The 26,083-nt window shown below is 34.8% G+C and overlaps 5 protein-coding genes across 6 annotated transcripts; 4 read left to right on the plus strand and 1 right to left on the minus strand.

Annotated features, from left to right (window-relative positions):
* LOC105163352 (aspartic proteinase CDR1-like) lies at positions 101 to 1,487 on the plus strand. Its single transcript, XM_011081664.1, has 2 exons — positions 101 to 320; positions 424 to 1,487. Exons 1-2 carry the CDS (start codon positions 101 to 103, stop codon positions 1,485 to 1,487), a joined length of 1,284 nt encoding a protein of 427 aa, XP_011079966.1.
* On the plus strand, positions 3,140 to 4,249 carry LOC105163182 (aspartic proteinase nepenthesin-1-like). The gene has a single exon (XM_011081434.2). It carries the CDS (start codon positions 3,140 to 3,142, stop codon positions 4,247 to 4,249), a length of 1,110 nt encoding a protein of 369 aa, XP_011079736.2.
* LOC105163183 (bidirectional sugar transporter NEC1) lies at positions 8,011 to 9,668 on the plus strand. Of its 2 annotated transcripts, XM_011081435.2 has the most exons (6): positions 8,012 to 8,140; positions 8,233 to 8,269; positions 8,356 to 8,566; positions 8,737 to 8,898; positions 9,018 to 9,137; positions 9,236 to 9,668. In XM_011081435.2, the coding sequence occupies exons 1-6, from the start codon at positions 8,092 to 8,094 to the stop codon at positions 9,506 to 9,508; spliced, it is 852 nt and encodes a 283-aa protein (XP_011079737.1). In that variant the 5' UTR covers positions 8,012 to 8,091; the 3' UTR covers positions 9,509 to 9,668. The 2 variants fall into 2 exon arrangements, with proteins under 2 accessions (XP_011079738.1, XP_011079737.1); XM_011081436.2 differs by lacking the exon at positions 9,018 to 9,137 and having other exon boundaries at positions 8,011 to 8,140.
* Positions 11,733 to 13,809, plus strand: LOC105163184 (rRNA-processing protein FYV7). The gene is made up of 3 exons (XM_011081437.2): positions 11,733 to 12,021; positions 12,990 to 13,099; positions 13,325 to 13,809. The coding sequence occupies exons 1-3, from the start codon at positions 11,832 to 11,834 to the stop codon at positions 13,610 to 13,612; spliced, it is 588 nt and encodes a 195-aa protein (XP_011079739.1). The 5' UTR covers positions 11,733 to 11,831; the 3' UTR covers positions 13,613 to 13,809.
* Positions 15,633 to 19,021, minus strand: LOC105163185 (protein TRANSPORT INHIBITOR RESPONSE 1-like). The gene is made up of 3 exons (XM_011081438.2): positions 18,435 to 19,021; positions 17,013 to 17,505; positions 15,633 to 16,803 (listed from the first exon to the last, which is right to left on the minus strand). The coding sequence occupies exons 1-3, from the start codon at positions 18,887 to 18,889 to the stop codon at positions 16,006 to 16,008; spliced, it is 1,746 nt and encodes a 581-aa protein (XP_011079740.1). The 5' UTR covers positions 18,890 to 19,021; the 3' UTR covers positions 15,633 to 16,005.

Below are 26,083 nucleotides of genomic sequence, written 5' to 3' on the forward strand. Positions count from 1 at the left end.
AATTTTGTGGTACCAATTATCAGCATACCTCTATAAAGACGGCTACATGGAAGGAGTGAAACAGAAAGTTTGAGAGGAAAAACCACCAGCAGGAGCCCTGATGGTAGTTGCTCTACGTATTTTGCTTCTGCTATTCCAAACACATGGTGTGACAGGGAAAATGAGAGGGATAACACTACCACTTATCCACCCGGAATCCCCTGAGTCACCGATTTTTAAGATCAACCAAACTAATGAACAGAGAATTCAGGGACTAATATATCAATCCCATGCTCGAGTTGCTGGCTACTTTCTTACTGATGTATCATCAATAACCCAAAGTACGTTTCCATACAGTGTAAATCCTGATTTGGTGCGTCCACAAGTTGGTATACAATTTCCTTACTATTACATGGTAAAAAATTGGCATTGGCACTTTTACAGTCAGACCTCCTTATCCATCGTTCAAGTCATACTTCTTGTATATGGACGCCGGTAGTGATTTGTTGTGGATTCAGTGTGAGGGATGCAGGGCTCCTGGCGGCAGATGTTTCAATCAGGAAGGACCTGTTTACCCAAATAGTCTGTCGGGCTCGTATTATCCCCTCCCTTGTAAGAAACATAAGCTGTGCCCGCCAAACCAGTGCATCAATGCTTCATGCTCATATAACATTAAGTATTTAGACAATACCTCCTCGTCTGGCATTCTGGCGACTGAAAACTTCGTATTCAACTCAACTTTTGGAAAAATGGAGGTTCTGAAGAACCTGGTATATGGTTGTGGAATTGATAACAGGAAAAATTATGGTAATAATAGCAATCAAATTGCAGGAATTATGGGTCTTGGATGGGGTTCATATTCTATTTTCAGTCAAGCTAACTCTCTGACAGAAAGTAGATTTTCGTACTGTCTTCCAGCAATCAGCAAATACACTCAGAAGTGGCCTAATACATATTTAAGATTTGGCAATGATGCAGTTAAACAGTCAAGTTCAAGCACCACACCTTTACTCCGTATTAACGATCAAAAAGTTTATCATGTTGTTTTACAAGGCATTAGCGTCAACAGCAAGACGCTGAACGTTTCTGATCGAGATTTCAGATTGAGAGGCGATGGCTCTGGTGGCTGCATAATAGACTCCGGCACTCCATTCTCCAGACTCATAAAACCGGCTTATGTAGTACTGGAAAAGACACTGAAGAGGTACTTCTGGGGCCAAAGAAACTTGGAGCTCTGCTATGAGCGCAAAAACGCCCAAGGGTTTAAAAACCTTCCTAGCATGACTTTTCATTTAAAAAATGCTGATCTTGTGGTTCTGCCAGAAGCACTGTTTCTTGTCATGGATAAGATTAGCTCAGTCAAAGGCGAATACATTTGCTTGGCAATTCTTCCAAGTGATTTTATTAGTGTAATAGGATCATACCAGCAGACCAACCAACGTCTCATATATAACACAAAACAACAGCAGCTGCTTTTCAGCCCGGAGAATTGCTCAAAAGATGCTTAAGTTGTGTTGGAAATATTAGAAGAAAGCAAGCTAAAGATGGAGTCAGATGAGTTACAGACAACAGAACAAGACAGAGAAGAAGAAGGAAGAAGACGCGCATTTTGTTACGTCTTTATTAGTTAGGAGTGCTGAGTTGTAAGCCACTTGGCGCTGATGTGGCTCTCCAATTAGTTTTAGTCTGTTGCTGGTTTGTTAATTTTCTGTTCATCGTTTTCCTTCCCCTGTATTTAAAGACCTTGTACAGAGCATTGCTGGGTGTGAGAATCAAATGCAAATTCACTGTGATATGGCTTCAATTCGCTGCTATTTGTGTTCTTCTTCATTTTATTTTCTTATCAAGTTCTGTATTCTTCTCTAGTTTGCATTGATTTGCACGAGGGTTCATTCAGAATATAAACGTGAAGATTATATTATCGAACAACGATGAAGAACCTATGGCATTCCCATATAGAAACGTAATAAACGAACAAGAGGTTGTCTGCTGAGGTATCCTGTTGTCTATCAGAAGTCAACCTGAACCGTGTTACAGTCGGCAAATAGGAATGGAATTGCTTCTGCATTTACTCTGTTAAGCATCGTATCGAAACCATGTTGCTCAGTTAAACATCACACCTCTGTCATATATAAATGATCATATGGTCAGCTACAAAAGATGCAATTGATAATCTATAAAGTCTATTGCCATTTATGAGAACTCTATCTACATAGTATCTGTACACTGCTGATGACTTACATTTTGGATTAGTTCATATTAGAACCAAGATATGGTAGAATTAGCTATGTCCATATCCATTTGTGCAATCGTCAATCTCCATCTAATGTCCAACCCGATTAAATAGTCAAGAACCTTGTTCTTTTTAGCTGTAAAAGAACTGAAGATCTTGAGGTATTCAATTATACAACTCCGGAAAGTGATGGCGAAAGTACTTCCATCACTGCATCTTTACTCCTCGGTTGCCGTGTTTCTACTATATAGTGGTCATGGAAACTCAATGGCCTGAGCCTAAGATTAACCTGTCCAGATTCACCTTTGTCACAGAGTACATTCTCTTACAAAAGAACTGAAATGCTATCGAAATCTCATGCTGCTGACTTAGACAACCTTTCATCTCAGGGCCTTCAAGAAATCCATTTTGAAGAACGGGTCAGAAAATGGACTAAAGGAAAGTGCGCGTTTTCCAAACAAAAAAGTTACGAGGAACTTGGTACAGATTTCTGCATCCACTTTTTGGAGCAACTCAATGTGTAGATAGCTTAGGAGATAAGCATCCATCTCATCCATTAATTGCAGATTGAAGTGCTGCATTATATGTTATTTAGAGATGGAAAAGACCACTAAATAACCATTATGTCAGTGCAATTATAAGAGGAGCTCGAGACGCAGAAGAGATAAACATGCAAATCCAACTCTTTAGTTTGCAATGTCAAAAATACCAACTTTCTTGTTACTGTGTTCCCTTGCTAACTTAATACTTATACTAAACGGAGTCTTCGTAAACTCCAATGGTTTAGCACTCAGATTGATCCATCCGGACTCGCCAGAATCGCCTCTTTTCCAAAGTAATCTGTCCCACGAAGAACGAGTCAAAAGGTTAGCATCCCAGTCTGATTTACGTACTAATCACCTCACGGCAACATCATCATCAATTATCATGGGACAGATTGATGTGCAACTCTTTCATTACATTGTCAAAGTTGGAATCGGTACATTCAAATCCAAACCACAGTACAAAGAGTACCACTTAGAAATGGACACCGGGAGCAACCTAGTATGGATCCAATGTGAAGGCTGCACTAAATGCTTTAAGCAAACACCAAAGCCATTTCCCAAAGAAAAATCCTCATCTTTTCACCCTATTCTCATAAAAAACATGCCTATGACCTACGAGTGTGGGTACGAAGACGGAGCAAGCACCCGTGGTGTAATGGCCAGAGAAACATTTTACCTCAGATCAAATTCGAGCGGATTGGCAACAGTCAAGAAATTAGAATTTGGTTGTGGTTTGTACAATAATATGCAGTACGGAAACTATAGAAACAACAAGATTGCAGGAATACTGGGTCTGGGATGGGATGATCCATCGTTCGCTAAACAGCTCAGCTCCCACAGCAAAGGCAAATTCTCCTACTGCCTGCCTGTTGTGTCAAAGAAAACACCAAGCACATATCTGAGATTTGGCGACGATATAGCCCTGTCCAAGAATTCCAGAAGCACCCCATTGTACAGAACAAACATAAGCAGCTCTTATCGCGTAGACGTCCAAGGAATTAGCCTCAACAAAAGTAGGCTGAAAATCAACCCAAAAGTGTTTGAATTCAAGAATAACGGCAGCTCAGGCGGGTGCATAATCGACTCAGGCACGCCATATTCAAGAATCATAACACCTGCATTCGACATATTGAAACTAGAGCTCGAAAAATACTTTTCCAGATTCAAGAACTTAAAGAGAATAAAAGCTAATTTGGGCTTGGACTTATGCTACGAGAGGATCAAGCCTGAAGGGTTCAACAATCTTCCTGATCTTACTTTTCACTTAGGTGGATCACAGGCAGACTTTGTCATGAAGCCTGAGGCAGTTTTTGAGGTGGTTCCTCCATCATCTCGTCCCATAAAGTCTCGTGAATACTTTTGTTTGGCGATGGTTAAGAACAAGAAGATGTCCATCCTAGGTTCTCATCAGCAAACAAATCAAAGGATCATACATGATACCATGAATAAGCGGCTACTCTTTTATCAGGAGGATTGTTCTAAAAATCCATGACATAGTTTTAGACAGCTATGATTGAGATTTTGAGCAAGTGAATTTTCATTCTAGCTAGGTGCATGGTAGCATTCCTGTCTGAAAGAGTGATGCAGTGCTGCAACTATATAAGTTGTGTTCATTAAATTACAGTCAAGAATCTTTATTGTCTGAGGAATTAAATCTCTTTGAGAAGATCACTTTGTTCATGCAAGTTGGAACATCAAGAAGACCATATTCCTCATGTTTTCTTACAAATTCATCAATCATAAGAATAACGACAAGGATTTAACGAGGTTCGGCAACGTGCCTACGTCATCACTCCGCTCCACCCCAACATCTGTCCTTTATTTGGTATATGAGTCATACCTAACAAATGCAATTATCAAAACCTAATTAAGGGGTTTTTAATTTTATTATTCATTTGTTACACATACCCTTTCTTAGAAAAAATCCCATCTACTTTTTAATGAATTAATCCCACATATCTTTCATAAAGAGATGTGATTAATTTATCATCATACTTATTAAGATTTCCCAATTTTATATCTCCTTCATTTTCATTACTACGTCTTAATTAATTTTCTTAATTATACAAAATAATATTGTAATTAAGATCTATTGTTTATCTACGTACCCTTTGCTTCAAAATATTAGCTACTTTTTCTCCCTCTAATTGTAGAAATGGTAAAGAGACAAAAGATGAAGACGCGGCCACACGTTAATATATGTTGGTGGAACTAAAATTAGCCCATAAACCTTAAGGGCAAGTGGTTCACCCTAACCAAATATTAACAAAAAGACAACTCCACCCTACCAATTGGACTAAAGCAACCTCACTAAAGACAAAATAAAGTAAAATAAAATATCTACTCTCTCCTCCTATCAACTTTTTTGTAATTATATATACGTAAATTTTTTATAATTTAAAAAATTACATATAGTACCTATCATGTTAATTTTTTTCTATCAAATAAATAGATCTAAAAAATTACTAAATTTAATTGCTGATTTTAGCAAAAAAGTTAAATGCATATTCATATTGACCCCCAACTGACTTGTTACTCACTTATTACAAGTCAAACAAATCTTTTCTAATTAAAATATTCTTATAAAAGTGAAGGTGTACCTCTTTATATTCATATCGTGTGAAGATATATAAGGATAGTTTGATCATATGATTTTTCAGACCACAAAAATATAATGTGTAATTGTACTAAATATCAGGAGAGGACGGTGTAATCATAAAAAATAAATAAAAAAGTTCAAGAAGTCACCAAACAACTCCCAAAATATACACTAATTGTTTGTTTGGGTGGCGTTTTTCCTCGTGCGTTGGCAAATTACAATTTTAAGTTGTCACGATTCACAAGTAATGCACAATTATGTCATTCACTATATGCGGTACATTACTTTCCAATTCATAATATCAAATCAATTTTTGTATTTTGAAAAAATAGTACTTCCGGAATTTACAAGCCGCTTAAACTTTTCATATTTATAATCAATCAATATGAAATATTTACATACATCATCAAATCAATCGAATTGTGGGACTTATGTGGTTAATTATATTAATTTATTTAAATAATAACGATGCCAATTGATAAAAGTAGGACACAGCTATAAATGGATACCATATTTTGAGGGTCAAATGCCTAATATGGAAATAGTAATACCTTTACCAACCAACGAGTCCGAAATCAATTAATCATAAACCCTAAAGTTTGAAGAATTGAGATCTTCAATTCAAGTTTCACCAAAAATACAGCTATTCGTATACTGCGCATATTAGCCTCATTCATGAACTTATAATGATCAATGATTTATTAGTTACCTTATATGAACAATCATCCACGTACAGACAAATAGACGTACTTACTCAATTTTTTTTTTTTTTAAATTTCCAAAAAGTCTCGAAGGATTAGTTCTTACAAAATGTGGTGGGAGATAATGTCGTGGAAAATATTTGACCTATATTCCATGACTAGGTAGCTAGGTAAGAACGTGGACAAGGGATGATATATTTCAAGAACACACAACGTGCATGATTTGTTCCAAGATTGAGACTTTGATGCATTCTTGACCACCTTATGGAGATAATTCCCTAACTAGCTAAACGTCATTATATCTTCCAAATTAGAAAGATTATGGACATGTATAGCTAGCCCGAGTTGTAAATCAATTATTAGCCATCGCTGACAACCATAAAAAAAAATGATTGCCTAAGAGGGTCATTGTGTGAAAATTTGGTTCTTTCAATTTTTTCTTAAATGCATGCACTAAAACGACCCAAGGCCATAATCATCAACCCTTAATAACTCAATCATTGCTGCAAAAAATTCAATTTTTTTGCAAACAAGCTTTTCACCAAATCCTAGAAAACTTCTCCCAAAAATGAATATTATTTGTGTTTCTTTCTTTGGGTTTTTCCCTATTTTTCACGTATATTCCCTAATAATCTATACCTATCTGCGTATCGTTTCTTGATCATCTTTCGATAGTTATTAATTTGACAGCATATCATATTGTAAAATAATATTAATGATTAAAAAAATAAATACTAATTATTATTTGTTATATTTAAATTAATAATTTTAATTACTAAAAATGCCTACAGAAAAGTTAAGCTAAACTTGATTGGCCTCACATGATTGAATTTAGGATTGATTTCGTTCTAAAAAGGTAAAAATTACATTCTTTTTTAAAAAAAATTGAAATTACACATCTACCCCTACACAAATTTTGAATTTACGCATAAATATATGTGTGCGTGGAATTAAGTAAACAATAATGGAGGAGGAAATGACGAAAAAGGGTTTTAATGTGTGTATGGTATGGAATGTAGCATGAAAAAATTGGAGTAGAGTGCAAACAAGAGGATATGTGCATGAAGAAAAGGCATATTAAAGGTAAAGGCTAGGCGTGTCAAATGTGGGAGTCAGTTTAAACTTTAAAGAAGAAATAAAGAAACGTAACGGCATTGGGGTCCCTACCCACAAATTACAGCCCTCCATTCTCTCTACTTTAAACAATCTCACCCGTCAATTCCCCTTTTTTTGTCTTCTTCATCCCATAAATTTTCTTTCTTCACGAAATAGACCAGCCTGCCTCTCATTCACCCAAATCAATCATATGATAAGTATGATGTTTTATAATTTGAATTGTATATTAATTATACGATATATTTCATATAATTAATTCAAGCTCAGTTAAATTCGATTTGTGTTAGAATTTTCCGCTCTAGAGCGGCTTAATTACTCCCATGAATCCTTGGGCTGGCTGCTCGTGCACACATCAAATAAAGGAGATAATTTACTCAAACATTCCATGCAATTATGTAGTGAGAATGAAGGGTAGTTGAAGTTGTGTTGTAACCCAAATAATATTGTAGAGTTTTCTCAATTTTAAAATCATTTCAAAAATTTTGTAAAGCAAAGGATTAAAAGTGTTGAACTCGTAGCTTACAGAATTAAAATTGTAATTTCGCCGCGGACTTAGGTTCTTTCATTCTTTTAAATTTATTGATTGAGAATTATATAAATCCAACACCTTTTTCTTAACTTTGTAGCTAGATTTTCAGAATATGTATGTAATCTGGCGCTCATCAAGAAAGAAGGTTACATACTCAAACAACACAAAACGTAAAAATATATATATATAATATATGTGGGTGTGGGTGTGAAGCTTTTTCAGTTAAAAATTGAACAGTAATGAGACAGCTGCAAGCCAAACCATCAAATCATAGGGTGCTACTGTTGTTTTGAGGGCTATATAAAGCGGTGAAGATTTGTTGAATTCCAGCAAATTAAACAACATTAACCAAAGAACTTCACTATACTGCCAACATCAACAATAAGAAGATGCCAATTCTTTCTACACTTCACATCGCCAATGCTTTCGGCATTCTTGGTACATTTTCCATCCATCCCTCTAATTCATTTCTTTCTTTAATCATCTATCCATATTTAACTGCTCAATTTCTTGTTTCTTATTGATTGCAGGCAATATAGTGTCGTTCTTGGTTTACTTGGCACCGCTGTAAGTTTGATGTTATATTTATGTATATATGTGTGTATAATTAAATTCAAATTATTATATATAGTTGGGGTGCATGGGTGTTGCAGGCCCACATTTTACAGGATATGGAAGAAGAAATCGACGGAGGGGTTTCAAGCAATCCCTTATTCAGTGGCATTGTTCAGTGCTATGCTCTATTTATATTACGCATTTTTGAAGCAAAATTCAATCATCCTCATCACAATCAACACCATCGGATGCGTCACTGAAATTGCGTATCTAACCGTGTACATGATCTACGCAACCAAAGTATCCCGAGTACGTAATTAATTCTAATCTTGATCAAATTCATTTTAATTAATTATTTATATATATATATACAACTTTGTATATATATTAATTGAATCATATATATATATAGAGAGAGAGAGAGAGAGTAAAGCTATATAATTTGTAATTTTGGAAAGTTTTATTTTGATAATGTGCAGGTTTCTACTACCAGACTGCTGTTTTTGTTCAATGTATCATTACTAGGAGTTGTGATTGGTGCTACATATTTGCTTGCTAGAGGGCATCAAAGAGTGACGGCCGTTGGATGGATCTGTGCTGCCTTCTCCGTCAGCGTTTTTGCTGCTCCGCTTGCCATCATCGTACGTAATTATATATATATTTCAATTTTGAATTATTTTTTCCTATAATTTTTAATCATATAATATATATATATATATATATATGGGTCGAGTTCATGATGTGAATTGAATGAATACAGAGACGGGTTATACGTACGAAAAGTGTGGAGTTTATGCCATTCTACCTCTCATTTTTCCTCACTATATGCGCTGTCGTATGGTTCTTGTATGGTTTCTTGATCAAGGATTACTTCATTGCTGTGAGTAAAGAGAGTACTGCATTATTATTATTATTATTATTAGATATATATTTGTTTGTTTTGTACTAAATAATAATAATGTAAGCAATCCTTTGCAGGGACCAAACATTCTGGGATTCATATTTGGGATCATGCAGATGACATTGTACGTGGTGTACAAGGACCGGAAACAACAGATTCTACCCGCAGCAGTTGTAGAAACCAAGTGTGGTGATCATATCATCAAAGATGTGGATCATCAGTCTCAGCTTCAGGAGAACTCATCAGAAACTCAACCTAACAACAAGCGCGATTTAGAAATCGTGGTTCTAGATTATGGGGAGCAAGTAGTCCATGGAGTAGTCGTGCTCCAACCTAACCACCTACCATGAAACTTCATTAACAGACCCTATATAGATGCTCGCTCTACATCATCATAAATCATTAATTACTTAATATAATTATATATCGTGGTGGAGCAGCATCACTAATTTAGAAATTCAATACCCCACATATATATTATATTATATTATCTCTTTTGCTAATTTGTATTAGACCAGAAAAAAGAAATGGAATCTTAATTATAAAGTATTTGACGTTGTTATGTATATATGGTTCATTAATTAATTAATGTAAATCAATGAGGTTCATGAAATTGATCCATCACTAATCAATTCTATTTTAGGTAATCCACTCTCTTCTTTTTATTATACACCCACGATCCCAAAAATATTTAAAATTTATAAATAATTAATTTTTTTTATTAATAAGTTGATTATAAATCATGAAATAGTGGCTTCCAAAACATAAAAAAAAAATACCATAAGTTGAGAAAGTTAGAAATAGATTTATTAAAAAATATTGAAATTACTGTTATAACTAAATTTTACTCAAGGAAATAAATGAGTTAAATAATAAATTTTAATATCTAAAAATTGGGTACTACAACATATATAGTTTTCTTTTAAAATAATTAGTTGTTGTGGCACACAAGATATAATAAATAATTATCGTTGTTTACGAGTGTGAAGAGTCTTTTCTTTTTATAATAATATAGATACATACAGTTGTTGGTTTTTATAAATGTATTGAAATAAGGAGCATAAGGAATGCAATGATCTTTGATATAACTGATCATTTCATTTATTTAATAAATGAAGCACAAAAAGTACTCCACCTTTTCATCATTGGTGGTGGCAATATCAATATATATTTGAATTGATAAATATTAATAGTTTAAATGTATTTTTTTATCTCATAATTTAGGTTATTTTATATTTATATTTTTAAGTTTTTAGAATAGTATTTGGGTCTTATATTTTGTTAATTTTTACGATTTCAGCTATTTTTTCGTCATATTACTCCCCCTTTCTCGTTGTGAAGATGAACTCCGATAAAAATAAAAAATAAAATTGGATTTTATGAAAAATCAAAAAGATGTCGGATTAAAATACTACTCTAAAACACTAAACCAAAAATACATTTAATCCAATATTAATTTTTGCACATTTTATGCCCGTGTATATATAATTTAAAATATATGAAATTACAATTTTTATGAATCGATTTTTTGGTATAAATCAACATATGTAATTATAATTTAAGAAGATATATATATATATATATGATGATTTATGAAAGGACACAAAATAATTGCAAAGTGAAAAAATTAAGGATGATAAGAAATGATAGAACATGAATTAACATTTCTTGAATTATAAAAAAGAGGGCCCTCAACTTTGAGCAGACACAAACATCACATATTTCTAACTGAATTTGTCTTTTTTCTTCAAGTGGGATTTTGCCCCTTTTTATTTTCTTTCATCGTTTTCTCATATATGTATATATTTTGAAAAAATTTCAATAATAAGTAATTAATATTTGCATGATAAGATTACAGCACAAAATTCAACAAATAACATTTGGTGAAGAAAATTCACCATAATAACTTATTATTTATTACGTATCATTCCATTTTTAAATTTTATAAGTCGAGTAATTATGGCGATCCATATTCATGAATTACACTCCTCATAATTCTAATATCATTTAATAAGAATAAAAATTCTCTTAGTCCCATGATTTAGAGGTTGAAAACATCTGATCCCATAGGATTAAAAGTTATCGTATTTTTGGTATCATAGGATAAAAAATTATAGCAAATTTGGTCCCACAAGATAAAATCTTATAGCATTTATAGTCCCAAATACTATAAATTTTAGTTTATGGGACGAAATGTGCTAAAACCATAAATTATGGGATCGAAAGTGTAACAACCTCTATTATCTTGGGACTAAAGTGCAATTAATAAAGTGACTAATACTTGAAATTTGGTCCCAGAAAAAATGATCAAATTACTGTGAAGAGTATTTTTGAAATATTCACATATAATTCGTTGAAATGCTACTATACGGATTACGGAATTACAACATGTACAACGGAAGAAATCTTAAGGGTAAAATTGTAAATTTAGGTCAATTCTGTGGGCTGTGGGATTGAGTTTAGCTGTACCTAAAAAATGTCTGGGCCCAATCATGTGGACTCTGACAAAGGCCCGCTCATATTGGGCCGACTGGTTTGTAAGGAAGGTCCTAGAAAGGAAAGGAGAAAGAATACTTCAGAAACCCTAAAATCCCGATTCTTGTAGCAATTTAGGGCAATGAAATTAGGGCTTTGAAAATAGATCGAAAAACTTTCAATTAATCGATCAGCATAATGAAGAAGGGTGGAGGAAATTCAGAGCGTAATGAGGATAAAGGGAGGAAGGTGGGCGGGCAGGATGTGATCAAGAACAAGAAGAAGATGAAAAAGAATATGCAGAGGTTGGGAGGGAGAGGCGGCTTGTCGCTGGAAGCATTCACCAATGCGAAGACTAGGAATGACAATTACAATCCTGCCATTTTCAGTATGCGACTCCTTTTCTTTATCTATCATGGACTACCACTTATGTAAAGCTCTTCACTTTCCTTGCGTTGTTATGTGAAGTATATCGTGAGTTGAGTTTAACTTAAGATTTCAATTAAAATTAGATTCTATTGAGCAGTGTTTTCAGTGAAAAGGTTATGCTTTACAATCAAGTTTTTGGTGTTTAAAGTGCTCGTGGTGGTAAAATACAAATTGCTGAATCTGAGTGAGCATTCAGGCTAAACATCGTTTGAAAGTATCTCCAGTGATGTTACAGTAAAGTGTCTGATTTATTTTTTTCTGATGTATAGTTTTCCGTTTGGAAGTTTGGATTTAGTCAGCTGATAATGGTAGCTAGGGTTATTTTGGGTTTGGAGGCATGCAAGCATTGTGCTGGCTGGTTCATACATCAAATTTTTCATCAGGACAAATAGTTCTTCTTAATCTTTGATTAATTGTATGAAGCAACGAAGTTAGTTCTCCTTAACCACTGTAGTAAATTATATTGGAAACCGATAATGGTCCGAAAGGTAGGTAATATGTGGAAGTTAGATGTTTGAGTTTCTTTGTTGTTGGGATGAGGGGAAGGTGGGGTTGCTGAAGCTTGAAAGACAACATGTTGCGAGAACCACTGGGTGCAGTGGGAGTCGAGGAAGAAATTTTGTATGAGAAAATGAGTAGTTTCTTACATGGTAGGCCTTAAATTCACCAATTTGGGGGGGTCGTTTTGAATCCACAGAAGCCATGACCATGATAGGCAGCCACGTCCATTACTCACATGTGGTTTCTGTTTATGAAGTCTTGAGCTGGCTTTGTAGCCTTCTTATGCTTATGCTCTTGATAAAGTTTTAATTTGGGAGGTGTTACTGACCTTATTATTATATCTAGAATCGAGAGATAACTAATGCTTGTGAGAGAAATTACTTGGGTACCCAAATACATGTGTCCACTGATTTGTTTGTTTTACAGAGAAGCAAAGAGAGTTCTACAGAAATGCTAAATACTTGCAGAAATATAAGAGATCATTAAAGCAGCAACAGCAGCTGGATGTTCCATGCACATCCGAAAGACCATCAGAGGTGTGAATATTTTCCCAAATCCAATCCCTTTCTGTTTCTTCTAGGATTGTGTGTTTTGTGGTGGGTGGGATGGGGGCAGCTATTTTTCTTCTTTCCTCAGATAGTGCTGAAGTACGAACCTTAATGTGTGGGCACTTCAGCAATGTGTGCTATCTGAATCTTCACTGCTTACATGAATTTGTTGTAGAAATTTGTTCTAATGTGCAATTATAATTCTTGCTACAGGGTGAAAACGAAACCAGAGAAGGTGATAACAATGTTAACAAGAACAAGAGAAGCAAGAAGACTGCACAAAGTCTTCAAGAGTTGTATCAGAAGAAGCGTGAGGAGGAAGAGAAAGCTAGGATGGAGCGGGAAGCCATGATTCAGGCAAAGAAGGAAGAGCAGCAAAAAGCTGAAGCTCGAAGAAGAGCTCTCAAGGAGAAAATGTTTAAGAAAACAAAATCCGGTCAACCCGTTATGAAATACAGAATCGAGCATATCTTGGAAACAATTCAAGGTCCAAAAAGCTAGTGCGTTAACCCCTTTTGGTTTGTTATGTGTGATGTCCCTCCAAACTCAACTGAGGCTTTATATATTGTAGCTTTTACTGTTAAAAATACACGGCCCATGTCACTGTGAAATTATACAAAGAGCGAGATTATATTCTGTATACAAATTACAAAGAGCGAAATGATATTCGTGAACTGCCCCTAGCAGTGTCCCTCTTATGCTGCCATGTTTTTCGCTTGCGATGTGATTCCCTTTTTTCTTCTTCAATCGAGCACAAAGCGATTAACGATACGACGCAATGAAATTCACTTATTCTTTGTGAACGATTACGAGGAGGTTCCCCAGGTCCTCCGATTTAAGAAAATATAAAGCATGCTTGTAGGTCTGAATAAAAGAAATATTCAAATAATTTGCAAGATATGTGTTCCTGTAAATGCTATATCAGGTGTTTAATACATCAAATAGTTAGATGATTTATATGACAATTATCAATGTGTGTAACATGAATTCGTCAGTAATCTAATAAAGAAAGTAAGAAACGGATAGAGTCCACCTTTGAAAGCTATCTGCAGAAGCCTACAAGCCACAAGAAAAGAAGCATAGATTAGGACTTTCATGATTAGATGGGCTATGGTGTGCAAGGCAAAAGACTACAAGTCTTTTGGGGCCATGAGATTTTTCTGTCCACAAGATCATAATGCAAAGTGGGACTCAGACATTAATGACTCGAGGCCTTAGATGTAGATGTCTAAAGCTATTGACTTGTTCGGACAACATAATTACATATGAAAAAGCATCACGTATTGTCAGAGTCAAAAAATGAAAAAATCCTGCAAAAATTACTACTGCTTTTGCTTATGTGACCCTTCCTTGAGCAAAATCTATTTCTTGATAGTGGTAGAAACATTCATATCTATCATCCTTCACTCATTCAGGGTTAAAGTACAATTCAATAATTCAAGGATGTAATATATCTTCTCACCATCAAAACTCTGTTTTTGCATAAAAAGTAGATTCCATGAAAGAATATGTTGGACAGATAGATATCCAGAGGGGTCACTACTGAATTTTGGAGAACTTCCAGAACAAGTATTATTATTATTTCTTGATGGGATGATTACTTGGTAAGCAACTTGTGATGAGGTCTTGGGTTGATAGCCACATTTTTCAATTTCGCAATTTGTTGAAAAATAAAATCCAGTCTTTGTGTCTTATTTTCTGATTCTTTTTTTTTTTTTTTGGAAAAAAAACAAACAAATACTGATACTATTCACCAATTTTTGAAGGTAAAGAAATCAAAAATTAAGATTGTGGAGAAGTACAAATACTCTTTAAATAGTTAGGTGAATGAAATCCATAGATATATAGATAGGTATAAAGATGGAAAGAATCATCAGGCAGGGAAATGGGAGATGGGAAATGGGAAATGGACGGAGATATGTTATTGGCCACTTGTGACTTGGCAGGTGTCAGCCTTTCCTTTTACTTTTTTTTCTGGTGGGGGTGTCTCTGTTCCTGTTATGTTACTATCTCCCCCGTATATCTCTGTCTTTCTCATCTCCTTTTCAAATAAATAAAATTAATTAAATTAAAAAATAGATTAGCAAACACAGAAACGTACAAGTGTAGCATCAGGTAATACGGATATTCAGTTGACCCTTTTTGCGTGACTGAAATCTGTATCTACTCGACTCCTTGATGTGTTCAAGGGGTATGACCGTACCGCATCAGTCCATACTCTCTCACATGCCCTTTTCCAAACCCACACACACAAGCAGTTCTTTCACATCTAAAATGTATTCCAAGTTCTATCGCATTTCAACTATAATCAGTATTCCAAGTTCTATAGCATTTCAACTATAATCACATTTGGGGCGACGTATCCCTAAGAGCCGCATTCGAGTGCAAAATGCATGCAGCGGCTATTTGATGCATAGCAACCAGTCACTTAAAAACCATCAAAGGACCAGGGGCCAAATAGCTCGCGCTTAACACGCATTGTGGGTGTCAACGTACACTATTTATTGCCAGGAACATCTGATAATGGAACCAACTCAAAGATATAAGCATTGAATGATTCTAAACAACATAAATCAGCCGCCAAAAGCTGGCACAGGTCCGGACATAGTATACATAATTACTTTCCTAAACAAGTTACTCTCTACCGTACACATTATAACAAGAGATCACATTTTTATTAGTGAGTGATTGCGTTGAATAGCTCAGCCAAGTGAAAAATTGATGGCAATTGAGCTCCCAAGCTTCTCAACCCCTAGTTGGGCTTGCTCCCACTTCCACTGGCACTGCAATCACACAAAGCCTGCTGAAATAAATAGTACGATTAGCACTTAGAGCATGTACCTGCTGCTTCATTCATAAGCAAGAACCATGTCAAATTTCAATTGAGGCGTGGCTCAAGAAAATCTCAAGGATGCATCTTCATCCATAGTCCAGACAAAACCGGGCATGTCAACCCTTCGTCCAGAAACAGTCCGGTAAACATAGAGTCTCTCAACGGGGCAGCTTTCGGGCCTTGAATCAGGTGGACCTCTCTCATCTATAACTTCAACATTGAGCCTGGGCAACTTCTGACCAAGCAGCTTACATGCTCCGTAACTTACTGAGCAAGAAGACATCCAAAGGGATCGCATTGTCTCCAGCTTTGCAGCATTGGCCAAGAGAGCCTTGTCCCCAAAAGGACAGTCCCTGATCTCCAGTTTCCGAAGGCTTTCACAACCAGACAACACATGATGGAGGCCCAAGTCGCTATCCCCAGCGAAAGCTATAGAAAGCATCTCCAATTTCTTGGCATGGGTCCCAATATATTTGAAAACACGATCTGTGAGGAGGCCAGACAGCGAAAGGCGCCGCAATTCCTTGCAGTTCTCTACAATTGCTCCAAAACCAGTATCAAGTGGTTCGAGGGTTAGGTAATCAGGAACTCGAGGCTCAAGAATACAGAGTCGGAAGCGAATCAGCTTAGGACGATTCCTCGCAATAGCAACTAATGCAGCATTAGACATCTGTCGGCAGAAATAGAGGACAGACTGGAGTTTGGGGCAGCCCTCTGAGACAGAGACAAGCCCTTGTTCTGTCAAAGAGACATTAGGTACTGCTCCAAAAGGATCTGAAGGGAACACCCTCAATTCCTGCAGGTCCTTGCAAGATGCAGCAAGAGCTTCCAGACCACTGTCTTCAATGTAATCCAGAACCTGTGCAGCAGTCATGTGTTTATTAGTTGACAGTTTTAATGCAGCAAAATGGCATGGATAAGTGACTAAATATCAACGCGCGTAATAAACAAAGATGGTGTAGGCGAAACATATTTCCCGTAGGAATTGGGATTGAGTGTAAGTCAATGAAAATATTGAAACTTAGACATTGCTATGTAATTGGCAATTCTGCAGCTAAAGTAGCATACCCATAGTCGCTGTAAGTTTCGACACTGGGTAACAAGCTGGACAAGATCAGGACTTTGAATGGTAGCATAACTTAAGTTCAACGAAGTGATCCCAGAGCAAACATGTAACATGGCTGGAAGATAAGATGGGACCACATCCCAGAAACCCGACAAGCCTTTGAGTTGCTTACAGGCTGAGAATGCTTCAGCCAGGTTTGAATAGGTATCAGATCGAATTTCAGCCGAATAGGCACCAGTCCCTAATTCAACCAACTGGGGGGCACGGCGAAGTAGGTTAGGCAGCTTCTCAAGGGGTACAGCACGGTTCAGCCGAAGAGTCCTCAGGTTAGGTGACCGCGCAACCAGGCGCTCCAAAGCAGAGAAACTCACTTCAGAGCCTAAGCAAGATATATTAAGTGACACCAATGACGTGTAGTTGTCGGGAAAATGGCTAAGCCAATGCCCACTAAGGTCCTCAACTTCACTCTCCCTTAAATCTAGTTCTCTGAGATTCCTGCATTAAAGATAATACATCAACTAAAGAAACTACAGTGTGCATATGTAACTGACAAATCATGTTCAGAGATCAATCAATAGTAACCAGTATTAATAGTTTCCAAGTATTATAGTAACAAACAGTTGTCATCCCGAACATTTAAAGTAATTTAATTATCCCAGTATGTCTAACCATATAACTAGATCATCACAGAAGTGTTTTGCAACGTCAACTAAATTCGTCAGCAGAAGGATCCCCAGAGATTGAGTAAAATCAGAGGCATAAAAGAAGGAAAGACGTCAGTATTCATTAGAACGAAAATAGAATAAAGTCAATTCCCAAAACATCAGTGTCCACAAATTAAAATATTAGTCATATAATCCCAAGGAAAACCAACAAAGAATAATCTACGAATCAGAGGGTAAATAAAATGGCTGCATGCTCTATGAGAACCAATTTTCTTCCAGGACGGTATACTTTCAGAAACTCTAAGCAGCTAGGTTCACACTTAAAGCAAAACAACGCGAGCTAACAGAAGAACACCAACTAAGGCAACAAACAGTCAGATCTTTCTCATACATCCCCTGGTGAAATGGAATAAATTACATAACATTCTTAATGAGATCTGATATTCGATTGAGAATGAAGCACGCAGTAATTAACTTGGCAATAGAATGGATCTTGAAACTAAGGCAAAGTTCTACCGCAATGTTGGGATTGAACCCATAAAAGTCAAAAATATTACCACATTGCCACTCGCAAAAGAAATATGTACGTAAGAGCAAGAAATGGAACAGATTTTGCTTTTATTAGCTCAAAAATCCTTACTTCCTTCGACATTACCACTGAATCCCCATTCAAACAAACAAAACCCTATATCATTCCATCAGAAACAAACAGACAAAGATACAGCAGAACAGATTAGTATCCATTTTCCAAATAAAAACCTGCAATTAGCCGCAATCGACGCGAGACCATCCGTCGTAAAGCCCTCGCAAGAAGACAGCACCAAAACTTTGAAATTCTTAAACGACTTGGAGATCAGCTCGAGACTCTCGTCCGTCACCACCATGCGCTTGAGCTTAATCTCCTCGAGCAACGGATAAGCCGCCGACATCGCAGCGACCCAGGGGTACACGTACGCTCCCCAACCCTCCGGCACGAGGTTGAAATCCGCGAAATGCGGCTTCCCCTTAATCTCCACCGCCCTAACTTCCGGGAACCGCCGGATCACGATCTCCGGCGAGACAGCATAGCAGTTCCCAACAAAAATACGGCGGCGGCACCACCGCTCAATCTCGTACCACGACTTACACACTAAGCAGACAGCGTTTCGGTCTTTGTCGGAGGTCAAGAACGAGAAGACGTGCTCGAGAACTTCCTCCGGGAACGAGTACGCCATGGGAGGGCTAAAACGGTAGATATTCAGCTCTGGATCTGAGAGCTAGAGGTAGAAGGGAGAGGAGAAGAAGAAGAAGAAGAAAGAGGGTGTCAGGTGGAATGAGAAGCCTATTGTATTGTAGAAGAGAAGATAAGGTTTTTTTAGAGTTTTTATATTTGGGTGTCACCTGTGGTGAGGTTAGGATTTTAACTAGTGTTTGAGTTGAGGATCCGGAGAACAACACGTGGCTTTGATGTATTTCAACCGTCCGATTGAACGGTGGGGGCCCTTATCTGCTTGAAGCGAAGCGCGACCGTAGAAATACTGTGACTGCGATGCCCAGCAAGTAGAGGAAACCGCCTGTCAGCCTTCTCTACGAATGAGTTGGAGAAGGTTTGGCATAATTACGATTTTTGGTCACACAATATTATATTTTTTTTATTTTATGGTTTAGGAATTTCATAACTAAAAAATCCTAGTATTTATTTTGTATCTTATAAAATTAGATGTGTCCCAAATATTTATCTTATGGGATATGATGAAATAATTTTTTATTTTATGGATTTAAATGTGCTTACTTTGTAAATTGTGGAATCAAACATACAACATCTGTTATTGTGTAGGATCAAATTTACTTTACAATTTTTCTTTTCTATTTTTTTGAGAATTATTACTCACTTGCAATAATTATCTCATTTTATTTTTAATTAACATATCTCTAAAATTTAAAATTATGCACTAACATTTGAATGAGCCATATACTAATTTATTGTTAATATTTTCAGGTAAAATTAACTATTATTTTCAATTCCAACTACCTTATAAATCTTAAATCAAACCAGATAAATTATATCAATAATTAATAATATATATATAAATATACAAATTCGAAACTTGCATCTTGTTTCGACATTATAACTAAACAGTACATAACGTAAAAGTAAATTTGACATAGTAAAAATTGTTAATTATCGATAAAAATTTAAGTGTATTTTGAATTTATAGTTCTTTTAAATAAAAAATGAAAATACTATATACTAATAACATCAATAAATTAAAATGAACACTAACCCTTCTTTTGCTTTGAAGGAAATGAATTACAAATAATTATTGTTTAAGCTCTATAGTAAAAAAATAATTATTACATAAGAAATATGTTTGATGGAATTTAATGGGAGGAGTGATGAGGAGTAAATTGAAAAGAAAGATTGACTTTAGGAAGAAATGTAAATGAATAAAGAAGATAGTGTTGATGGTGCAAGGGAATCTCATGATTCAAAATGCACGGCTGGATCTGACGGAGGGGATTGTGGATGGGACCACCACGGAAATTATAATCTACTACTAGGAGAGCAGTAGAGTGAGAGAGGTATGGTGTGATGTGATATGTGTTAAAATATAATCATGATTTCACTGCCACCCAATCATATTCTGCTACGTAATAAATTCAAATCCAACATTTTCACATGCTCAAAATAATAAAAAATTATTTTTGTTCAAATCGAATTTTATAAATCTAAATATATATGTAATTCCTAATAATCATAATAAGTTTCTACTATTTTATCAAATACTTTACAACATATTATAATATATTTATATTAATATGAGTGTAAAGAAATGTGCACATATAAAAGTGATGTGTAGCATGTTAAGTTTTGTAATTGGTAAAATGTTTAAGAAAATATAGTCAGATGAAAAGAGAAGCAGCAAAAAGTAATTATAGAAATTGAGTGGGGGGATGATAACTTTATGATGAAAAGTAGTTGACAAGAGAATTATGGGAAGTGGGGTGAATAGTCCTATTTTTCTTTTTCTAATTATCAAAGGGAACTCTTCTTCATCTACCTTTTCATTATTGATGCCATCTACATCCAAAACTCACCCTCCCCATTTCAATCCCAATTTCATGACTACATATTAATAAATATAGAGCAATAATCTGAGGGCGGGTAAAGACGACTTTGGTTGAGAGCTTTACAATATGTAGTCATGAATTTCAATTTATTTATCATCGCCACCACACATCATAACTCATACCAACCTGCAATCCCACCGACCATATTTCATCATAAATTTTTTATGGAATTGGAGCTGTTTAATTGTTTTAGGTGATAACGCCAGTTGCCTTTCTTCCTAATAAATTCACCTATTTCCTATCACTAAAGATTAACAACTCAAAAAATATATAAGTATAAGTCAATTAGTAAATAATTGTATAAATAATTTACTGGTTTTTGAACTGATTAAATAAAGAATAATTACATTTACATCCCTAATCTGTACAATCAACCTTCATTTTTATATAATTACAGTAACTACTCCTGATATTTAAAAGATATGAGTAGTTTGTGTAATAATGCTAACATTTTTAGGGGTGTATGTGTAATTTTTTTAAAAAAAATAAGAAGTTGTTTGCATAAGTGATAATGATATTTTGGTGAGTGTATGTATAATTATCTAAAAATAGAAATAATTTGTATAAACAAATCATAGATCAATGAGTGTTGATGTAATTATTCCTTAAATAAAACTAGGTGGGACGGTGTACCCATGTTTGCAAGTACTGGACTCTGCACAAAATGTTTCTCGTACGCCATTGCTTATTCTTTCATGATATGTTAATGACGATTCCACCCTTCGGGCAATCAGTCCCATAGCAGTAGTAAAGTAGGGGGCAATATCGTCATTTCCATCAGTGGAAGGGACAGTATATAATGGGTTGGCACTGTTTCAGTATGGAGTCCAAAAGCTGATACTCAGACTCAGTCCTCTGTCAAAATTTGAGTACGTTAAAATTTAAATCAAGGGCCCAGATACAATGTTGGCCAAGAACCGTCGGCTTCATTAAAAGGGCGTGTTTGGTAATTACAGAATTTTCACCCCGTCCCTTTTTTACCTTTCATAATTTAAACAATGGTAAACTATAAATGAATTTGTCGTAACTATAAATATCTTTTGAATTGACAGTTTATTTACAAAGTATTTGTAATTTTTTGAATAATAAAAAATATTTATAATTATAACAAATTTTACGTAAATTTTTTATTATATACCCTTAAAACAATTGTATGATGAGTAATGGCGATAATTAAATTATGTTATGTGGTCAGAATGAGAAATTAAGGTGCAAATAATGAGTGTGCTGAGTTGTAATGCACGTAAAGTTGATACATATATTGTTTAGCAGTAAGATAATGAGATTTAAGAAACTTAATGAATTAATTAATTAGTAAGGATAAAAATAATTGAGAATTAATTATTAAGCCCACGCATGGCTCTCCGGGAATCTCTCATGGGACGGATTGGACTTTGCTGTATATATATGTATATATAATATATATTTGTAGCAAATGCAACAGTAGTACCACGTAACTACGTGTTTTTTGGGAAATGAAATTCTATTTCTAGGGTTTATCAAAAAATTTAAAATTTAATATAAAGTTTATTATATCTAATTATATATATATAATATATATTATATGTACGTTGGTGATTAATTAAAATTTAAGATATATAGGGTTTAGGCGGCCATGCTTCATGGTCCAATGTTATTTTGATGCACATGGGGACTACTATTACTGCTACATGTTACCATAACTTGTACTTATGTGTCCAATTATATATGATAGAATTTGAATTCATGACGACGTCAAGCTTGTTCATGACTTAACCTATCATGCCAGAGTTGTTGAGGTGACTCTCTAATAATCGAAATTCTTTGATTATTACCTTTGCCATATATATGGGGGAATTTATTTATTCTTTTAAAATAGAGAACGAAATCGTAATTATATTATTACGTGGATATAAATAAATTAAACAAAATATCAATCCGATCAATAAATTGGCATTACAATAAATTGAGACAAATATCAATATCTCTGGTGTGAATGGAATGCATGGGATTTATGATTTTGTTATAATTAAATTAGAAGTAGGTCAGAAATGGGACATGAGAGTTTGGAATGTAATTAGGGCACACGGTATTCACTAAACGACGAAGGAAGGGTGGATGATTATTAGGAAATAAAGTAATGGGTGGGGTTTACTGAATTAATTAGCATTATAATCTGAATTGATTATAATATATAATACCGGCTGAATTATCTCCAACTGTGACCCACTGAATAATCCTCCTATAAAAATCAGCAACACGTGATTGGAAATTCAATTAACGTTAATCACCCCTCTTGTTGCTTGTAACAATAGATAGATATTGAATTGATTAGTAGTAGGGTAGGGTTGGTTAAATGGATATGAAGAATAAAGGAGGAGGTAAGTGGAATTGCAAGGAAAAGTGTAGTTCCTATAAGTTGTAAAACAAAGGGGAATGTGTATGAATGAATATTGGATGCTTGGTTGCTCATCAATCTACCTCTTTCTAATCTTTTTTATCCCCATATTGGCTTACGCAATATCCCATTACTGATTTTTTCGTCTAAATCTATTTTTTTTTATTTGAAATCTTCATAATTTGTTTTTTTATTGACAAGAGTTGATGTTATTTCAATCAAATAAAACTAAAATTTAGGGGCATGAGAAAAAGTACAAGATAGGATTGAATTAGAGGGGCAAGAAAGGGAAAGTGGAACCCAATTAAAATAGTTGACTATAACTCAAATTAAATGGGGGCCCAATAGTGGAAATACCTTATAAGCGGGCCCCTCCTCTTCTATCTCCCTACGCCCGCCCTTCCACTGTCTTTTCTAACTTGAATAACAAAACAGTGTTTACGGTCTTGATTTATAGTCTATTTACATAAGTTATTTTTAATTATTAACAAATTGTATATACATCATCAAAAGACGTTAGCATCATTTACATTTATACTTTTTTTGACTATCACGGATGACTTTTATAATTAAATAAGAAATATGAATAATTTGTATAAATAAAATATAAATCAAAGAATGTAAATATAATTATTCAAAATAAAAAAAAAAAGGAGGTAATAGAGTTTACTTTTAAGTATGTGTGTTGTCTTTTTTTGCAAGTTAGTTTGATGTGCTCCTTTTTTGACACTAAAAGTGGGAATTAACAAAAAAGAGGAGTTGGAGTTGGAATTGGAATTGAGGTGTTGGCAATGGCAATGGGAGGCCCCCTAGCTACTTCAATTTATGATAGGTTGATTATTACCGACAAACACGCCTTTAAGTTTAACCTCATCATCCCATGCCTGCATGCACCTAACACCATCACTCTCTTCACCCTTATCCCTAATTTCTATTCAAATTCAGCAATTACAACTATCCCTAATGTAAGACAACTATCATGGCTATGACAATTAAACAGTAATTAAACAAGTTTTCATATCCCAATATTTATTTGAATTTGTTCATTAACTGATTATTTTTTGGGTCAGTCGAATTACAGTATAAATTTCGATAAATATCAGTAAATTTTAATAGAATTATCTTAGTTACTATTTTTCTAATGATGGTTAGATCACAATTAGATATCAAATATTATAATTTTTTATACAACAAGCATATCGTTATCTGAACCACGACGGGATTTTGAGTTGAAGTTGCAATAGAGGATGATTAGAATGAGTATCAATTCCATTTCCGGATGGTGTAGGCCAGATATGTAGGTGCAATGCAGGTATGTGAAAGGGAGGGGAAAATGTCAAAGTTAAACCAATTTCGGTGCTAAATTGATTTGAAATATTGGAATAGTTGATGATGAATGATTAGGGTAGGGAGGGGGTGCGGGCATTTCTTGTTTGGTCAACTGGAATTACCAAACTCAAATCACTGGAATTGATTATTGGGGGGGTCCTCTCAAATCACATGCCTCACTATACATTCATCTAACCTTATTCACATGAATGTAAATTGTGATTGACCTAATTCTAGGATTACAAAAACGTGCAAGGATCAATCTCTTCCAATCAATTAATAATCATCCTCGGACCAAAACTCTCTGGTGAAATCAAGACAAGACCACACTATAATGTACAATTCATTATTTTTCTTCCAAATCAAACCGAATTTTGGTTGTAAAAATTATTGAAAAGATATATGCATATATAAATGTAATGATGAGTGAGGCATGTGATGTTAGTGTTGTTGGTCAACCTAACCTGCGTAAGCATGCCAATCCAATATCCACAAAATTCCACTCTTCCCCAAATCTCATCAAACTTGGCCCCATTTTTTTTGTTTTTTTTTTGCATTGTTATTTCAATTATTACTACGGAGTTAATATCTCATTTTCCGCAGTAAAAATTAAATAATACAAAATACTATAATTATTTTTTGAAAAATAATCATTTTTTAAATAACCATATATATGAGATGCTATGCATATTTAAAAGTTAAAAAGCTGTTAGTCAATATCTTTTTTTATAATTTAATCTTTCAATTAATCACTATACTCACAAGTAGACATGAATTCAGTGTTTTACTACTCCCAATTTCATAAATCTTTATTTAAATAATTCAAATAAAACTATAACATATAAATATTCTTATCTTAAAAAAAATAATTAATCTAATTTCTTATACTATTCGTTTAAAAAGAATTCATTGGTCTGAAGAAAAAGGAATAACATAGCACAGAATGAGCATTAAAAATGTCGATAATGGGCCTGATTTCTTAATTGCAGCATATAATGTGGTCCCCAGCCCAAACTCCACGCCACGGCCTTTTGATTCGGCCATTCAACTTACAATATTACATTTTCCCTCCCAACATCTAACGTACGATGGACCACTTACTAAACTCCAACCAAAATCTCTAACCAATATTACGAAAAGGACAACATTAACCTATATATATATATAATATTTGTTTTCCAACTATCATAATTCACATTTCGAATTTTCAACCCAAAATAAATTGATAATGGGCTTGGGCCAAGATGATCTATATATGTCTCGGCCCAAGTTTTGTCCTTCGAAGACGTCCCAGATTAGGACCATTTATTGATTTTTTTTTTTTTTGAATTTCTTGGGCGTCGTATTCTAATTTTCGACCGTTGGATGGGTTTTTCTATTTGAGGAGGACGCTCCTCGTTCCTGTACGTTAACAGCGAACAACTCAGATTCATTTTTAGAGAAGAAAAGGGAAAATATTTACATAAAATATAAATTAGGGAGGGGGAAAATGAAATCTCTATTGACGTGTCTACCCTTTACACATTCGTTCCAAATCGTATTGGGTCTATTGAGAATAAGGCCGCAGCTTTGGGGGTAGAATAGTCAATAA

The sequence above is a fragment of the Sesamum indicum genome, linkage group LG6, assembly GCF_000512975.1.
Source record: "Sesamum indicum cultivar Zhongzhi No. 13 linkage group LG6, S_indicum_v1.0, whole genome shotgun sequence".
NCBI lineage: Eukaryota > Viridiplantae > Streptophyta > Magnoliopsida > Lamiales > Pedaliaceae > Sesamum > Sesamum indicum.

What these genes read in the sequence shown, in the direction of transcription:
- LOC105163183 (XM_011081435.2), top strand. Translation starts at nt 8,092, where the DNA reads ATGCCAATTCTTTCTACACTTCACATCGCCAATGCTTTCGGCATTCTT. An exon ending in ACGCAACCAAAGTATCCCGA is followed by an intron (nt 8,567 to 8,736) that starts GTACGTAATTAA and finishes GATAATGTGCAG; the next exon opens with GTTTCTACTACCAGACTGCT. An exon ending in TCAAGGATTACTTCATTGCT is followed by an intron (nt 9,138 to 9,235) that starts GTGAGTAAAGAG and finishes AATCCTTTGCAG; the next exon opens with GGACCAAACATTCTGGGATT.
- LOC105163352 (XM_011081664.1), top strand. Translation starts at nt 101, where the DNA reads ATGGTAGTTGCTCTACGTATTTTGCTTCTGCTATTCCAAACACATGGT. An exon ending in TGTATCATCAATAACCCAAA is followed by an intron (nt 321 to 423) that starts GTACGTTTCCAT and finishes GCACTTTTACAG; the next exon opens with TCAGACCTCCTTATCCATCG.
- LOC105163184 (XM_011081437.2), top strand. Translation starts at nt 11,832, where the DNA reads ATGAAGAAGGGTGGAGGAAATTCAGAGCGTAATGAGGATAAAGGGAGG. An exon ending in TTACAATCCTGCCATTTTCA is followed by an intron (nt 12,022 to 12,989) that starts GTATGCGACTCC and finishes TTTGTTTTACAG; the next exon opens with AGAAGCAAAGAGAGTTCTAC. An exon ending in CATCCGAAAGACCATCAGAG is followed by an intron (nt 13,100 to 13,324) that starts GTGTGAATATTT and finishes TTCTTGCTACAG; the next exon opens with GGTGAAAACGAAACCAGAGA.
- LOC105163182 (XM_011081434.2), top strand. Translation starts at nt 3,140, where the DNA reads ATGGGACAGATTGATGTGCAACTCTTTCATTACATTGTCAAAGTTGGA.
- LOC105163185 (XM_011081438.2), bottom strand. Translation starts at nt 18,889, where the DNA reads ATGGCGTACTCGTTCCCGGAGGAAGTTCTCGAGCACGTCTTCTCGTTC. An exon ending in TCGATTGCGGCTAATTGCAG is followed by an intron (nt 17,506 to 18,434) that starts GTTTTTATTTGG and finishes TCTTTAATGCAG; the next exon opens with GAATCTCAGAGAACTAGATT. An exon ending in GAAACTTACAGCGACTATGG is followed by an intron (nt 16,804 to 17,012) that starts GTATGCTACTTT and finishes ACTGCTGCACAG; the next exon opens with GTTCTGGATTACATTGAAGA.